The sequence below is a fragment of the Oryza glaberrima genome, chromosome 10, assembly GCF_000147395.1.
Source record: "Oryza glaberrima chromosome 10, OglaRS2, whole genome shotgun sequence".
NCBI classification, from domain to species: Eukaryota; Viridiplantae; Streptophyta; class Magnoliopsida; order Poales; family Poaceae; genus Oryza; species Oryza glaberrima.
This window is the reverse complement of record NC_068335.1, coordinates 1,037,217-1,055,309: the sequence shown is the minus strand read 5'-3', so window position 1 is coordinate 1,055,309 and position 18,093 is coordinate 1,037,217. Positions and strand designations below refer to the sequence as shown.

Genomic DNA, 18,093 nt, shown 5'->3' with positions numbered 1-18,093 from the left:
CGTGTCACATCGGTGATACGGACACACATTTGAAGTATTAAACGTAGACTAATAACAAAACAAATTATAGATTCCGCCTAAAAATACGAGACGAATTTATTAAGCCTAATTAATCTGTCATTAGCAAATATTTACTGTAGCACCACGTTGTCAAATCATGGCGTAATTAGGCTTAAAAGATTCATCTCGCAATTTACACGCAACCTGTGTAATTACTTTTTTTATTTATATTTAATACTCCATGCATGTGCCCAAATATTTGATGTGACAGGGTGAAAAATTTTTGTTTGGGAACAACACAGGGCCTTATTTAACCCGGTTTTGAAAGATGGATGTTCAATATTTCTGAAGATAAAGGACCTTCAGTGAACTTATTTCATCCCAAAACAGTATGGTGGTGTCGCTTGGATGGGCCAGGCTGGGCCTCCTACAGTCCGGCTCGGTCCAACTATATATCCCTCCCACCTTTATATCTATTCTATTAACAAAAAAGTGAAAAAAAAGAAAAATTCATTCTTCTTCTCCTTCTCTTCTTGGAGGATATTTCTTCCCCCTCCGTCTCCGGCGCCGATCTGCATCCACCCGCCGAGCAGAGACCACCGCCGCCGCCGCCGCCGTCCGTTCCTCCTGTATCGCGTCCTGGTGAGCATCCGCCCCTCGTTACGCACATTTTTTTTTTCGAATTTTTTTTCTCGAATGAATTTCTGTGCGTTAACCCTAGGTAGTACGTAGCTTCTGTTGTAGATCTGGATCTGGAAAGCTTTTATCTTGATTTGTTCGTAATGCGATACTAATAGCAGTTTCTTTGTTTCTCTAAAGAAAAGATTTAATTTCTGGGATGTCCGACGTTGGAGCCGCCCCTGTGCAGCGCCACTCTTGTTCGAATCCGGCGGGTGGTCTGTAGGATTCGGTGGCGGCGGCGGCGAGATGGACGACGACGCCAGCATGAGCATAAGATGGGGAGGATTCTTCGAGTCGCCGGCGAGGAACCTCGGCCTGCAGCTCATGTCATCGGTGCCTGCTGACCGTGACACCAAGCAGCTGCTCTCTGGTAGCCCCTTCCTGCATCATCAGCATCAGCAGCAGCATGTCCCGCACCACCACCATCAGCCCCATCACCCGCGTGACTGCGGCGCCAATGGCAATGCCAATGGTGGTGCTATGCCTCCTCCTCCTGCCACGGAGGCTCCCCCTTCAATGCCGATGAACTTCGTGCGCAGTGACATGTGGATGCACCCGCAACAGCAGCAGCAACATCATCACCCCCGCGAGCACAAGGTTCTTCACAATCTCACTGTTGGCCATGGTTCTTCGCACATTGCGCATCATGACCCAGTGGGCTATGGGATGATCCCCGGTACGCATACCCTGCAGATGATGCAGCAGCAAACAGAGCCTCAACCGCAACCCCCACCACTGCCTCAACAGCCAAAAGAGGAATGCATTTCCTCGCCATTGATCGAGGAAAATGTACCTGTTATTGATGAGCCACCACCTCCCAAGAAGCGGCAGCAGGGCCGCCAACCCAAGGTACCAAGGGCTAAGAAGCCCAAGAAGTCTGCTGCTCCTCGTGAGGATGGCGCACCACCCAATGCACCAGCACCACGGAGAAGGGGTCCCAGGAAGAATATAGGAATGGTAATTAATGGTATTGATTTGGACCTCTCAAGGATACCGACGCCCATTTGTTCTTGCACGGGCGCACCACAGCAGTGCTATCGGTGGGGTGCAGGTGGTTGGCAATCTGCGTGCTGCACAACCACCATCTCAACGTACCCACTGCCAATGAGTACGAAGCGCCGTGGTGCACGAATCGCAGGCAGGAAGATGAGCCATGGTGCGTTCAAGAAAGTACTTGAGAAGCTTGCTGGTGAAGGTTATAATCTTAATAATCCGATTGACCTGAAGACCTTCTGGGCGAAGCATGGAACAAACAAGTTTGTTACCATAAGGTAAAAGACAATGAAATTCTAAAATTTGTTGGCTTTGTAGGTTGCTCTGCAGCTGTTTGGTCTGAGTAATTGTCTGTATGTACTCTAGATTACAAACTGCAGAATCCTTTTAGGTGTAGGTTTTAGCCATGTCCTGTCCCTTCGCAGTAGTATACATGCCTCATCTGTGACCTGGGTGCTGACCTGTCTGGTGGCTATCTGCATGTATCTTTATCATTATCTTTACAAGTAGCAGTGTAATGCGACAATCTCTAATTTAGGTGGCATGAAAGTTAATCTGTTCAACGTTTCTCATTATGCTTAAGTCTTCTGTTATACAATGTTCCATTGCAATGCCTGGATGTTTTACAGAATAAAGTATAGTTGCTATCTCATGAAGTAGAAACGTTATCTTTTTCATGCTGTGTTCTGTATGCATGCAAAGTTTATATAGCCTATATATACATGTCTTTTCTTTTATTGAACTGATGTTTGCATGCATGATGCATGTGGGCAAAGGTTCTGTACCTAATCTGCATTACTTAACCAGTTCTAATAATATCTTTACTGTGAGCAAGGTTCTTGCCAATTTCATTTGATGTGCTCAAATCTCTGTCAGACTCTATTATTCCGAAGTCCCTTGGAATGAAGAATTTTTAGAATAAATTCTGAGGAATGTCTTTTGCCACTTGTCTAATGTAACATGCCTTTAGTGCTGCCTTGTACGTTGATGGAACTCTGGGACCATTGATGTCAAATCTTTGCTATTTAGTGATTACCCTTTAAGTCCATGTGTTATTATTTGCTCTTCTTTAGGAGGCAATTCTTGGCTAGTAATCTAAGTCCTATGTTTCAAACTCAGCACTTTGTTTAATCAACTTTGTGCAAACAGTAAACAGCAGTCAAAATATTGCAATGACATTCTATTATTTTTTGATTTGATGATCGTTTTTGGGATAAAGAAAATTACCTGTCTAGTTTGAACATATTCTGCTCTATTATGCTGCAAGATTTCAAGCTATCTGCATACCTGAACCTTCAAAAAATACAGTAATATTTCACATGTTATGCATTCAAAATGTTGATCCTGTCTACTAGGGCAATTTAACTCTAGTCACGCCATAGCTCTGTCAAGGCTAATTGCATTATAAGGTATGCATGTTCTCTATTTTTTCTAATTGTAGATTACAGAGAAAGTGGTGCCATTTGTAATAAATGATGTTATGATTCAGCAATTTCCTTTTTTATAATAAAGTACTATAATAATTAGAATGCTGATATGAAAATGAACGATGATGATTAATGAGCATCAGAATTATATGAAATGTTAGATAATTAATTATCACAAAAGCTATTTTCTTTCCAACTTCATGTATGCTGAAATGTGGGTTGCTGCTAGTTTCGTGTTGCCTAAATTGCAGTGTTACATGAGAATATTGAATGTTTGCACATATCTTTTAGAGGCCTTGAGTGCCACAAACAATGGACAGCACCTTTTTGTAAAAAGTAAATACTCAATAAAATTATTGTGCAAAATATTTGGTAGTCTATGAAGCCATTAGGAAAATAATGTAATTCTGAGCAAATAGAAGCTAATCCTGCCAATACTAGAGCTATTGTGATAGATATAGTTCACTGATATGATATGTGTGAAACGTTATAACTTGAGCTATTGCGAATTGCGATAGCAGAGTGTGCTATTTATCAGCATCATCATCGTACATCTGGGAATGTTGTCTTGGGTGATCTGTACATGTACTCTAGTTCCATACATGCTAGCCACTGCTGTTTTTCTTGATCTGTCCTGTTGGTGTGCATGCGCCAGACCGATGTATGTAGATCTATTATCTGCATTTGTTGATCGTTGTACATTTTTTTTTATTTTTTGAAAGAAAAGTATGCTATGTTTAGCTTGCTGAGATGCAAATGCAATGCATCATCAGGCTAGAGTTGATGATCAGGCTGAGATGTAGCTGCAAATAGTTTTCACTGTGATGTTTCTCATTGCTTCCACAGTTACCATGGAAGCAGCAGTATTCCCATCATAATTGCCATGGAATTTTGTGTATATGATGTGATATGGTTTTCACAACTGTTCATACTTGATGTGTTCTAAACAATGAGAGTGTGACACTACGTATCTTGAAGCTACAAAATGAATAATTACACTTTTATTCTATCTATATATGATTGTTCTTCCATTTGGTCATTTCATTGTCTCGTGTGGTCTTCACATGGCTTCATTGTTACTTATGCTGAGATATATCGAATCCTGGTCATCATTCATCCATTCTGATGCATTTTGCACTAGTTAGCCTGCCTCCCTGAGCAGTTTACATCGAATGCGTATTGTTTTGTTGTACAAAAGATTATTATTTATTAGTATTGTATAGAAGAAATAAACAAAAGCAGCTCTAATCAGGTGAACTATAGCTGCGGCTAAAACTGGGCAAGTTTTTGCATTTTAACTTATGGAAAATATTGTTTGTGCAACTCTCCAAGGACCAAAGGGATCTGTATTGGCCACGTTTCAGCACACGGCAATGAGGTTCAGACTTCAGAAGTCCAAACTGATTTGTGTGTCTTCCCTTCCCACCATGTACTACTGATTGACCAACGGTTTCATCGATCAGAGCCTATTAACATGCAGAGATATAATATCTAATAGCATATGTGTTCAAGTTTGTTCACATATTAAGCTATACTTATATTTCTAGAGCATAAACAGTAATAAATTCATAAGATGAAGAATGGATTGTATTTAATACGTTTCAAATATCGCATTGAAGTAACTCGTTAGGCTCTGGTCCTACACATCTAAAGCCATACTACTCCATTAAAAAAAAAAGAAAAAAAAGGTAAAACATTACTTTTAGGGATGAATTTGAACGAATTTGGACTTCTGGGGACTTGTCAAATTTAATTTATCCCTAGAAGTTGATTTTTTTTCTTTTGGACAGAGGGTGTACTGTAGAATCTAGGCAGCATTATGCAGTTGCACATCTGGAGTTGCAATTGTAATTTTTCAAGATCCAATTTATAGTACTTTCAGTAAAACGGAATGAAAAACATGCGCATATAATGATTTTTTAGGCTCAAATCATGACTAGACTTACCTTAATATGCATCACATCATTCAACCTTATTAGTAATAATGTGGTGTCATGTGGATCTCCATTCTCCAACTTCTAAAAAGGAGCTGGAACTGGTAACAACTTCCAGAGATGACCAAACTAATTAGCATGTTGGTTCTTTATTGGGCACATTTTTTTTTTGGCAGAGGTAATAGTAAGTAGGATAGGATTATCTTGCAAGTTAATAATATTAAACTCTTAGTAAGATACACAGTGATATAGAGCTCAGAAGACAGTGAGATGAGCTTTCTCTTTCGTTGTTAATTGAACTGAATTATCCCAAGTTACTTTTATCAATTTAACGAATTGACAGGTGATTACTGATCATGACATCCACTGATAGCCTGCTACTCATGAGAACAATTTACTATATATGGTAGGTCAAAGAATGCTGCTTCGAGGTGCTGTAATAAAGGTTAATTTTGTTCCTTTTGAGATGCCAACTAAGCTAGCCAAAAAGAGGCGATTGCAAACTGGTAGGAACAAACTATATGAGAAAGGTTACTTTCTAAAGGAAATTATGATAATGTTGTTTGACCAAAGCTAGCAAAGGTAAAGCAAATGCCTCCTTTTCGCTTTCGGTAATAGCAGTAACATGTCGATCAATCAAGCGACAAATAGTAATTAATTAACAAATGGTAAACAAAAGTGCTCCTCACAAATGGCATTTTACCGAAACTGATTGGATTGTGGATCGTTCCGACTGATCTATATAAGTCAATTGCCTCACCTGAGCTCAAAATATTCCTAGGTAATTTGAGTGATCATCTTTTACAATTCAGCTTATTTTTTTCAGGCATGCCTCAATATGAGATTCGTGTGGAAATCATGCACAAAATTATGGAAGTTTCATTAAAATTCATGTAAAATTTCTCTCTTCCAAACTTGAATGTTCCAGAGTTCCTAGTAGATGAGAATATGTAGTCTCCTACGCCTATCAGTCTATAAATCGAGAAAGCATGGAGACTGAGTAGTAGTAAAAGGCAATGCGTGCACATGGCAGGATGAAATCAAAGGTGCTTTGCAATCGCAAAGGTTATAATAGCAGCAGTAAACTAGTCATCAAAGTAATTAAAGGGAGGCATCTTAGCTTGTGGATGTGATGCATCAAGCATGCGGGCAGAGACGCCATCATGAATGTAATTCCCTTTGATCTAATATTTACTATTTTTTCCTAAAAAATTCTCAACATTTTGGTTTCAGTTTCAGATTCAACTCTGAAGATTATTGTTCTGTGAGAAACAACAGATTCCATATATGAAGGTATAAGATATATACTGGTATTGCAAACAAATAATTAACCATATTCTCTGCAGGTAAAAGATTTTAATTTGTGTCAAGAAATATAAGGTAGTATTTACCCGCATAATTTGGAGATATATGCAACTTCAATAGCAACGCACAAGTTGTACATCTAGGATTTTGGTACATATCTCCATAACAATTCCACTCCAGTTAGAAAATTGTTTTTGCCTCAACAAAAAGAAGAGGAAATTGTTGCACACTCCTAAATTATTTTTAGTTAGTTTCTCTCTTTTTTATTTCTCATTAAAGTTTTTGAGACTTGCCATCAGTTATGAACAACACCTATCTTCTTTTTAGTTTTTTAATTGAATATCACACATGCCTGCATGGATCTCATCAGAAACATAGCCACATTTGTAGTGTACTGTTTAGATGCTCCATACTGATATGATGATTAGATATGTTTCTTCCACAACATCAATCCCGACATCCAAATCGTCAGAAGTTAGCAATGTTGCATTTGTTAATTGGATTTGCCAACACTAATGCTTGTGGGGGTAATTATGATTACACGTGCGGCGCCAAAGCATAAAAGTGACTTTGAGCACTCAAAGGGGACATGACCACCCTTGTTAATTTACTTGTATTTTACCACCATTAGTGGGATGTATGACATGCATAATATGACGTACACATGCAAGTTAATGTTAATTATTTGAGCAAATTAAGTATACTATGTACATAAACATCACATTCACCATGTCTAGGTCTAGTATCTATTGATGCATCGTCGGTACCCAATGTGCTCAATGATACATGTCACATAGGACCATGAGATGTTTAATGATGTTGACCTGCCAAGTTTTTGTACAATTTTTTCCCCTAAATGCTTTCCATATTTCTGTACTGAGAATTCTAAAATTGATATATATAGGACGCCAGACCTTTTTCTCTGAATAGTGTGTGATAATCTGGAAATTTATTTAATATGCACGCGTAATGGTGTGCGTGCATTTTCTACAAAAATAATAGCACCTTAATTATTAGAATTCTAGTTATTGAGTTCACAACCATGAAATCAAATAATTACTTTATTGAAGATTAATAGATAAATTATGCTTAACAATCTTAAATAATAGAATTTTGTTAATTGGAATGCCATTGGACTACATGAATCTAACCTAATTGACCCAAAGAAAAAGAAAAGAAGAAGGGAACACATTGAAGTTAAGAACATCATTAGTAAACGAGATTGGGATGAGGCCGTGTGAAATGATCTCCATAATTAAAACCACTTAAGGATATATCTTTAGCACGGATTATTCATGATATCCAACGTGCGAATTATGTACTTCATCCAACCTTGATCTACACCCTACCAATTAAGAATTAATAAGAACAAGAACACCAACTTGATGCGGGTAGAATATTGGTGCCATATGCTGTTATGCGCAGCATCAGTACACTCCTAGAGAAGTTAATTTCCAGAGTAAAAAGAAGAATTAATTTGATAAAATACCACTCATTTATAGATGAATATATATAAGGCCTTGCCTACCATACATTTCCTTTATATGTAGTTTGCTACTTAGTTCATAGAGGATTACATAACTCTTTACATATGAAACTGAATATATACTCGCATAAATATTATCATATTCAATTTTGTTTCTCCATCCCTAATAAAACATAACAGACAAAAAACATGATCTTATCACATATAAAGTGCAATAATAATGAAGATAGAAATTATTAAATCACAAGGGCCCTAATAGGAAGCAGAGTAAAGAGGGGAGCATTATCATCTCTAATGCCAATAGGAATTTTTTTAAAGAAGTTGATGTGATGTCCCTCCCCTGGTAGCCCTCCTGTCTGTGATGGACCACTGAATTTTCTCCCCTTAACTTTCTGAGTGCATGCAGCACAATTCTGCCTTTCCCATGCACACACATGATTTCCCATTGATCCCTAAGCAAAGCAACCTTGATATGCACACAAAAATATATATTTGCAGGAACTTTAAAAATCCCTTTTTCTAACATCACATCTGGTGACAAGTAATATAATACAGATCTCCCCACTCAACCAGAGACACAATCACTGATGTTACTCGTTAAACATTATTCTGCACAAATAGATATGTGTCTGAACTCTGTTAAAGGTTTTCCATATCGTATCAACATAAAAAATGCTTATGTGTCGGTTAAATTTTTTTTAGAGTATATTAAATCAAATATAATTTTTGGCTCTGAAATTGGGACTGTACATTGATCGATGTACCGCTCGCGGTCTGCTTTTGGTTCTCCAAGGACGCTTTCACCCTGGTTAGGGTGTGGCCGTGTGTTTAGTTGTTTGGGCATAAAGTTTTCGAAGTATACAGACGTATATTTGAAGTATTAAACGTAGACTAATAATAAAACAAATTACATATTCCGTCTGTAAACTGCGAGACGAATTTATTAAACCTAATTAATCCGTCATTAGCAAATATTTAATGTCGCATCACATTGTCAAATTATGGTGTAATTAGCCTCAAAAGATTCGTCTCGCAATTTACATGTAAATTGTGCAATTGGTTTTTTCCCACATTTAATGTCCCATGCATATGTCCAAACATTTGATGTGATGTTTTTGACCAAATTTTTTTGGGATCTAAACAATGCCTTAATAAATTGACATTAAGTTCCTCCTTACTGTCCCACACATGTTTTTTTTATTTTGTACATGAGATTTTCTCAGCTATTTACTCGATGATATGAATCCAGAGGTTTCTCAAAGAAAAAGAAAATCCGAGTCAGATTTTATGCATCCTCTGTGCACTTGTCTCTGCTTATAGGAAAAAGTACGAATTACCCCCCTCCCGAACTATCATGATCGTTCGAATTACACCCCCTAAACCCAAAAACCAGTCATCGTTCACCCTGAATTTTCAATATCAGACAAATTACCCCCCTCGACCTAATCCGGAGCGGTTTTGTCTAACGTGGATGTTAACAATGAATGATCTCTACCAACCAAACAATATCTCCTAGGCTAGTATGTGTTTTTCGCGTTACCAGTGGCGCACGCGTGGTAATCTAGTCAGCATTTTATTTAATAAAACAAATGTGGGGCCCACCTATCATACTCTTCTTCCTCTCTCTTTCTATTCTCTCTCTCGCTCTTTTCTCTCTCACGCAGCGCGCACGGCAAGGACGGGCGGTGGGAGTGGGCGGTTGGCGAGGATGGCACGGGGATAGGCGGTCGGCAAGGATGGCGCAGACGGTGGCGCGGACGGTGCGGACGTCCGCGTGGAGGCGGAGACGATGGAGGAGCGTGGCGGCGGAGCTACCTAGGTGGAGGACTCCGACTCCAGTGACTCTTTGATGCTATTGGTGAGGTAAGGACGGCGGCGAGTAGGGGGCGGAGCCAGTTGTGGGTGGCGGAGGGGGCCCGAGGACGATGGCGGCCGGCGACGGAGGCGGAGGCCGACCGGGCACGCGGGGACGCGCGGTGGGCGATGGGCTCGTCCTCCTCGTCGTGGGCGCGTGGGGACGCGTGGTGGGCAGCGGCCTCCTCCTCAGCTGTGGCGCATGGGGACACGCGGTGGGACACCGCCGCTACTGCGGGCTCCTCCTCCTCGTCGTTGGCACGCGGTTGCCGATGGCACGCAGGGACTGCGGTGGGCGGCGGGCTCCTCCTCCTCGTCGTGAACGTGCGGTGGGACACCACTGCCACCGCGGCTCCTCTTTTGAGCCATCGAGCCGCGTCTCGTCCTACCTCCCCGCGCCTCGCTCCCCGTCCGTCTCACGCCTCTCCTCGTCCGCCGGCGATGCGCCGGCGCCGGCGTAGAGAACCGGGCCCAAGGGCAGGAGGAAGAGCGTGCCGCCGCGCTCGCCTCACCTCGCTCTGCCGCCATGCTCCTCCCCCGCCGCCGCTGCCCCGTGATAGAGAGAGAGAGAGGAAGAATGAGACATAGATAGAGAGGAAAAGTGAGAGAGAGGAAGAGTCGAAGAGTATGACACGTGGGTCCCACATTTTTTTAATAAATAGAATGTTGACTGGACTACCACGTGTACGGCACGTAGACCAAAATCACCGCAGATTGAGTAGGGGGGTAATTCGTCCGGTTTGCATAGTTGGGGTGAAGAATGTCCGGTTTTATGGTTCAGGGGGTAATTCGGATGACCGCGATAGTTCGGGCCGGGGGAGGGGGTAATTCGTACTTTTCCCCTGCTTATATGATCATTGTATGAAGGCAAGGAAACCCCTGATGGCTACTTTGGCGCTTAGGAATTTCACTGAAAACAATTCATTTTCCACATAAACTGAATAAAAAAACTTTTTTTCGAGGAGGCGAGCAGGAGTTCTGCCGTTTCATATTAGGAGAAAAGACTTAAAAAAAAACTTTTGTACAGGAGTAGCAAATACAGTAAAGAAGAAAAAAAGGCAACTTCAGGCTAAAATTTTGGCAAACTACATTTGGGCCAGCTCTTCTTCCTTTGATTTGAAAAGTAATCCAAAGGAATGTTTCCTGGACCAAAATCCCCTATAAAACCCACCTACACTGATAGTTGTCCAAGGCAGTATCAATCCAACTCACAAACACAAAAGTGTACCAAAGCACCCTTAACTGGTGATGTTTTATAAACACCACTTCAAAAAAAAAAAGAAGAGAAAAAGCCATCTTTATCTCTCAAAAGCAGAGGATTACACACCATAAGCCATCATCTTTCTTTGTAAACCACTGATCATCATCAAGAGTGACCAACACAACACTTGCTCTCACTCACCCTCTGTCACTCTTTTCTTCTCCATCCATCCATCCTCATTGTCCCAACATTGCATCCACATGCCAAATGGACATTCTCATCCCACTTCTCCTCTCCTCGATCTACGTGTCGTCGTCGTCGGCGGCGGCGGAAACCGATGCGGCGGCGCTCCTCCGCTTCAAGGCGTTCGTCCACAAGGATCCTAGAGGAGTCCTCTCGTCGTGGGTGGATCCTGGTCCATGTCGCTGGCGTGGCGTGACGTGCAACGGCGACGGCAGGGTGACGGAGCTCGACCTCGCCGCCGGCGGCCTCGCCGGGCGCGCCGAGCTTGCCGCCCTCTCTGGTCTCGACACGTTGTGCAGGTTGAACCTCTCCGGCAATGGCGAGCTGCACGTTGATGCCGGTGACCTGGTTAAGCTCCCGCGCGCGCTGCTGCAGCTCGACCTCTCCGATGGCGGCCTCGCCGGCCGGCTCCCCGATGGCTTTCTGGCGTGTTACCCCAACCTCACCGATGTCAGCCTCGCGAGGAACAACCTCACCGGCGAGCTTCCCGGGATGCTCCTGGCGAGCAATATCCGGTCGTTCGACGTGTCCGGCAACAACATGTCCGGCGACATCTCCGGCGTGTCGCTCCCCGCGACGCTGGCCGTCCTCGACCTGTCCGGCAACCGCTTCACCGGCGCCATCCCGCCGTCGCTGTCCGGCTGCGCGGGCCTCACGACGCTCAACCTGTCGTACAACGGCCTCGCCGGCGCGATACCGGAGGGCATCGGCGCCATCGCGGGGCTCGAGGTGCTCGACGTGTCGTGGAATCACCTCACCGGCGCCATCCCGCCCGGCCTCGGGAGGAACGCGTGCGCGTCGCTGCGCGTTCTCCGTGTCTCGAGCAACAACATCTCCGGCTCCATCCCGGAGTCGCTGTCGTCGTGCCACGCGCTCCGGGTGCTCGACGTCGCCAACAACAACGTCTCCGGCGGGATCCCGGCCGCCGTGCTCGGCAACCTCACGGCGGTGGAGAGCCTCCTCCTCAGCAACAACTTCATCTCCGGCTCGCTCCCGGACACCATCGCCCACTGCAAGAACCTCCGCGTCGCCGACCTGAGCAGCAACAAGATCTCCGGCGCGCTCCCGGCCGAGCTCTGCTCGCCCGGCGCGGCGCTGGAGGAGCTCCGGCTGCCGGACAACCTCGTCGCCGGCACGATCCCGGCGGGCTTGTCCAACTGCTCGCGGCTGCGGGTGATCGACTTCAGCATCAACTACCTGCGCGGCCCGATCCCGCCGGAGCTCGGCCGGCTCCGCGCCCTGGAGAAGCTGGTGATGTGGTTCAATGGCCTCGACGGCCGGATTCCGGCGGAGCTCGGGCAATGCCGGAATCTCCGCACGCTGATCCTGAACAACAACTTCATCGGCGGCGACATCCCCGCCGAGCTCTTCAACTGCACCGGTCTCGAGTGGGTGTCGCTGACGAGCAACCAGATCACCGGCACCATCCGGCCGGAGTTCGGGCGGCTGTCCCGCCTCGCCGTGCTGCAGCTGGCGAACAACAGCCTCGCCGGCGAGATCCCCGTCGAGCTCGGCAACTGCAGCAGCCTCATGTGGCTGGACCTCAACAGCAACCGCCTCACCGGCGAGATCCCTCGCCGCCTCGGCCGCCAGCTCGGCTCCACGCCGCTCAGCGGCATCCTGTCCGGGAACACGCTGGCGTTCGTCCGCAACGTCGGCAACTCGTGCAAGGGAGTTGGGGGATTGCTGGAGTTCGCCGGAATCCGGCCGGAGCGGCTGCTGCAGGTGCCCACCCTCAAGAGCTGCGACTTCACGCGGCTCTACTCCGGCGCCGCCGTGAGCGGGTGGACGCGGTACCAGACGCTGGAGTACCTCGACCTCTCGTACAACAGCCTCGACGGCGAGATCCCCGAGGAGTTGGGCGACATGGTCGTGCTCCAGGTGCTCGACCTGGCGCGGAACAACCTCACCGGCGAGATCCCGGCGTCGCTCGGCCGCCTCCGCAACCTCGGCGTGTTCGACGTGTCGCGCAACCGGCTGCAGGGCGGCATCCCGGACTCCTTCTCCAACCTCTCCTTCCTCGTCCAGATCGACGTCTCCGACAACAACCTCTCCGGCGAGATCCCGCAGCGGGGCCAGCTCAGCACGCTGCCGGCGAGCCAGTACGCCGGCAACCCGGGGCTGTGCGGCATGCCGCTGGAGCCCTGCGGCGACCGCCTCCCGACGGCGACCATGTCCGGGCTCGCCGCCGCGGCGTCGACGGATCCGCCCCCACGGCGCGCCGTGGCGACGTGGGCCAACGGCGTGATCCTCGCCGTGCTGGTGTCGGCCGGGCTGGCGTGCGCGGCGGCGATATGGGCGGTGGCGGCGCGGGCGCGGCGGCGTGAGGTGCGCTCGGCGATGATGCTGAGCAGCCTCCAGGACGGGACGCGGACGGCGACGACATGGAAGCTCGGGAAGGCGGAGAAGGAGGCGCTGAGCATCAACGTGGCGACGTTCCAGCGGCAGCTCCGGAAGCTGACCTTCACGCAGCTGATCGAGGCCACCAATGGCTTCTCCGCCGCCAGCCTGATCGGCTCCGGCGGGTTCGGCGAGGTGTTCAAGGCGACGCTCAAGGACGGGTCGTGCGTGGCGATCAAGAAGCTGATCCACCTGAGCTACCAGGGCGACCGCGAGTTCATGGCGGAGATGGAGACGCTGGGCAAGATCAAGCACAAGAACCTCGTCCCCCTCCTCGGCTACTGCAAGATCGGCGAGGAGCGGCTGCTGGTGTACGAGTTCATGAGCCACGGCAGCCTGGAGGACACGCTGCACGGCGACGGCGGCAGATCGGCATCACCGGCGATGTCGTGGGAGCAGCGGAAGAAGGTGGCGCGCGGCGCGGCGAGGGGCCTGTGCTTCCTCCACCACAACTGCATCCCCCACATCATCCACCGCGACATGAAGTCCAGCAACGTGCTCCTCGACGGCGACATGGAGGCGCGCGTCGCCGACTTCGGCATGGCCCGCCTCATCAGCGCGCTGGACACGCACCTGAGCGTCAGCACGCTCGCCGGGACGCCGGGCTACGTGCCGCCGGAGTACTACCAGAGCTTCCGGTGCACGGTGAAGGGGGACGTCTACTCCTTCGGCGTCGTCCTCCTCGAGCTGCTCACCGGCCGCCGCCCCACCGACAAGGACGACTTCGGGGACACCAACCTCGTGGGCTGGGTCAAGATGAAGGTCGGGGACGGCGCCGGGAAGGAGGTGCTCGACCCGGAGCTCGTCGTCGAGGGCGCCGACGCCGACGAGATGGCCAGGTTCATGGACATGGCGCTGCAGTGCGTCGACGACTTCCCCTCAAAGCGCCCAAACATGCTGCAGGTGGTCGCCATGCTCAGGGAGCTCGACGCGCCGCCGCCGGCAACTGCCATATAAATTCATTTCTGCAGAGAGCTTGTGATTAATCGACCATCTCTGATGATCACAAACGAACACACAAAAAGACGCAAATGTTGCATCCAGACATGCATGTTCCTTGTTGTTGGCTGTTTAATCTTGATGCGATTTATTCATTTGTGAGCTCCGGAATTTCCGAGTTATGACTAAATTTTGAATAAATTTAGGGGGGGAAAAATTCAAACTGGATTTGAATACGTTTAGGAACAAAAAACTGGTAGATTTGCATTTGAAAAAAATGAGAGTACATTCTAGTCTTTCAGCTGTTACACAATATATATAAGCAAGACAACTCAGTGGTATATTGGACCAATAACACAATTCATTGCTCTTGAGCAGCCCATTAACAGGTTTTTAGTTGTGGCCCAGTAATCTCGCCATCCCAAAACTCATCAGTGGTTTTGTATGGGCCAGATTCGTGGACATAGAAATCACGGTTTCCCCTGAATTCCGGGAGGGCGCTTATCTCCTGGCGATCAGCATCGGTGAGCTCCCAATCAAAAATTTCGAGGTTCTCTCTCATTCTTCTCTCATTGAAGCTCTTGACGATTATGCAATCGCCTTGCTCATGCAGCCACCTCAGGCATACCTGCAATTTCGGTGAAACTTATATACATATTGGAATTGTTCCTAAAAACTTTGCCATAGATAGCATGGTGTTCAATACCACAGATATTGATGAATTTTTTGTCGACTATAAATTATCTTTACATCACTGAAAATTTAGTTTATCATAACTGATCCAAAATTAAGACGTATTGTAGCATTATATATGTACCTGGGCAACCGTTTTGCCCTTCTGTACGGCGATATGTTTGAGAACAGGGCAGTCCAAGACGGCATTGCTGCCCCATATAGTGCCACTTGCTCCTAAAGGAGAGTAGGCACAGAGCTGGATTTCTTTCTCCTTACAAAACTCCCTTAGTTTGTTCTGCCGGCAATAGGGGTTTATCTCAACCTGCATATATATTGTAGTCATGCATGCAATCCCAACGACAATTAATAATACAATATATGTTCCAAAATATGTATGATGGGACAAAATATAGGATGATAATGTATTGTACAGTAATACCTGATTTGCTGCAGGAGGGATGGTTGCAAATGAGAGCAGGGTGTTAAGCTTCTTGCAGGTGAAATTGCTGACACCAATGGCTTTGGTGAGACCTAGCCTCTGGCACTCCTCCATGTCCTTCCAAACTCCCTCCATGTCCATCATCACAAAGTCATTGTCGTACACCGGCGAAGGCGTTTCTTGTTCCACTCTCAGTCTTATTGGCCAGTGAATCAGGTATAGGTCGATGTAAACCATCTGCAGGTTCCTGCAGTAGTACATGAAGACTCACGCAAAACAAACAAAATAATGGTAATTTTATCATCTTCAAGAAAGTACCAAAAATGCTATATTTTCTATTTTAAAAACATGACACAATTATGTACTAGTTACCTTAGATGTATCAATGATTTTAGTGTAAAATTGATTAATTTTTTGAGAGGAACCTGGACGAGTCTACGGGTCGGGCTCCCGATCGGTTTAGAGAAAAATCGGGGCTGAAGCGTCCGATTTACGTGCAAAACTATTTTAAACTAATTTTTCTCTTAAATTACTTATCCAAATTATGATCCGATTGCACATTAAATTCGTCGCAATTAATTTTTCAAAACAAGATCACACATGGATATATTCCGACGAAAAAAGTTAGCTTATTATTGAATTATTTTTAAATGTTGCACGATGTTCCACCAGGTATATCGGAATTGTTTCACTAAGTAGATCGAAAATGTTTCATTCATTTAAATCGGGTGTTGTTTCACCTTATATAAAAATAATGTTTCAGCAAATAGCGAAAGAATGTTTCAGTTCGGTGCAACATTTGATCCATACATAGTGAAACATTATAAGTACACTAGGTGAAACATTTTTCGGTGGAAAAAAAAAATAAAACGAATTACGTTAATAGGGGGTTTCCAAAATATGTGGGTTTTTTCGTTGCAATGGAATATTTCACTTCACTGCAACATTAAATCTATACATAGTGAAACATTTTTAGTGGAACAAAAAATAAACCAAATTTCCTTAATAGAGGGTTTACAAAATATGTAGGTGATTTGTTGCAGGTGGAGGCAGGGATTGTGGTGGGGCCCAGGTGTCATGCATGCGCGCGGGGCAGGGGGCGGGGAGAGCGCCCGATTTTTTTCTCCCCCCACCGGTCGACTGATCTCTATCATTATCGGAGCAACGTAGCTAAAATTTCTCACTAAATTAATAAACATACAAGTGATTGTTTAGAGGTCGGTTTGTGAATGATGCTGACGTACCGGAGCGTCCTCCTGAGCGCAGGCAAGACACGGCCGGGGTGGGTGTCGGAGATCCAGAGCTTAGAGGTGATGTAGAGGTCGTCCCGGGACGCGACCATGCCGGCGCGCACGGCCTCCAACACGGCCTCCCCCAGGGGTGCCTCGGTGCCGTACGCCGCCGCCGTGTCGAAGTGGCGGTAGCCGGCGTCGATCGCTCGCAGGACGGCGTCCCTGACGGTGGCCGGCAGCTGGGACGCGTCCAACGGGAACGACGCGGTGCCCATGCCGACGAGCGGCATCGGCTTGCCGGACCTCAGCGCCGCCTCTGGTATCGTCGCCGCCGCCGCCGCCGATGCTCCCACACCACCACCAGCCATGAACGATAGATGGCTAGCTTAGCTGTCGTACCTGATCGAGTGAGGTAAAAAGATCTTAGAGAAAGAGAGGGAGTGGTGCATGTGTCAGCTTCATCTTCGTCAGTTCAGCGAATTTAGTAGTAGCATACATGCATCGCGACAGGTATATGATTGGGAGCTGGCCGGAGACAAGATAACACAATGTGATTGCGGTTGCGACTGCGACACAAAACTGTCACTACTTGTATTTTCACACACAGAAACAGACGTAATGTATGCATCACGGAAATTTATAGCATCTTGGACAAATTTTCCTTCTTCAGCAGTGAAATATTAGGTTGTAAGTTGCGCGCTGCCGGCCGGTAATCTCGATCGCCATCCCAAAACTTGTCAGCGGTAAAATGTTCTATAGTTAAACATGATATACATATGCATATTGGTATGTTATTCACTACTACGCTCTCTCCGGTTTTCAATGTTTGGCGCCATGGAATTTTAGGCAGACTTTTGATTATTTGTATTATTCAAGTTTTGTTTTTAAATATGTAAAAGTATAAACCCTACTTTTCATCAAAGATATATTCGAGAAGCTTGAACGAAGATAGCTGAACTATTGTTTCAGGGACGCGCGGGGCACGACCAGAAGGCTGGGTTGAGTGGCGAACGTGTCCCACTGCCAGCTGTGGGCAAGCGTTCACTGCCATAAATGAAACATGTTTATGGGGGAAAACCCCAACCAGCCTGAGGTCGAAAAGACGCTAACGCTGAGTCATTAGGAGCAACAGGCGTCTGGATATGCGTCGCGCCTGCCCAGTGACACCCGACTTATCCAACTGAGAAGAAAAATAGTCGTGGTACTATCTTGGATAGGTTGAGGATCGCCAGGCCCACCATATGCCGCGTGGTGGGCAGGATGGAAACCCACCTGGGCCAGATC

General features: G+C 46.4%; 3 protein-coding genes across 4 annotated transcripts; 2 read left to right on the top strand and 1 right to left on the bottom strand.

The window, feature by feature from the left end:
• The first annotated feature begins 501 nt into the window (after positions 1-501).
• LOC127753044 (barley B recombinant-like protein A) lies at positions 502-2,249 on the top strand. 2 transcript variants are annotated; one of them, XM_052278503.1, is made up of 2 exons: positions 502-642; positions 825-2,249. In XM_052278503.1, the coding sequence occupies exon 2, from the start codon at positions 928-930 to the stop codon at positions 1,954-1,956; it is 1,029 nt and encodes a 342-aa protein (XP_052134463.1). In that variant the 5' UTR covers positions 502-642; positions 825-927; the 3' UTR covers positions 1,957-2,249. The 2 variants fall into 2 exon arrangements, with proteins under 2 accessions (XP_052134463.1, XP_052134462.1); XM_052278502.1 differs by having other exon boundaries at positions 820-2,249.
• Positions 2,250-10,895: 8,646 nt separating this feature from the next.
• Positions 10,896-14,703, top strand: LOC127753522 (brassinosteroid LRR receptor kinase BRL2). Its single transcript, XM_052279009.1, has one exon. It carries the CDS (start codon positions 11,149-11,151, stop codon positions 14,479-14,481), a length of 3,333 nt encoding a protein of 1,110 aa, XP_052134969.1. The 5' UTR covers positions 10,896-11,148; the 3' UTR covers positions 14,482-14,703.
• On the bottom strand, positions 14,702-17,281 carry LOC127753523 (deoxymugineic acid synthase 1-D-like). Its single transcript, XM_052279010.1, has 4 exons — positions 16,822-17,281; positions 15,578-15,824; positions 15,281-15,460; positions 14,702-15,091 (listed from the first exon to the last, which is right to left on the bottom strand). The coding sequence occupies exons 1-4, from the start codon at positions 17,175-17,177 to the stop codon at positions 14,846-14,848; spliced, it is 1,029 nt and encodes a 342-aa protein (XP_052134970.1). The 5' UTR covers positions 17,178-17,281; the 3' UTR covers positions 14,702-14,845.
• Positions 17,282-18,093: the final 812 nt, after the last annotated feature.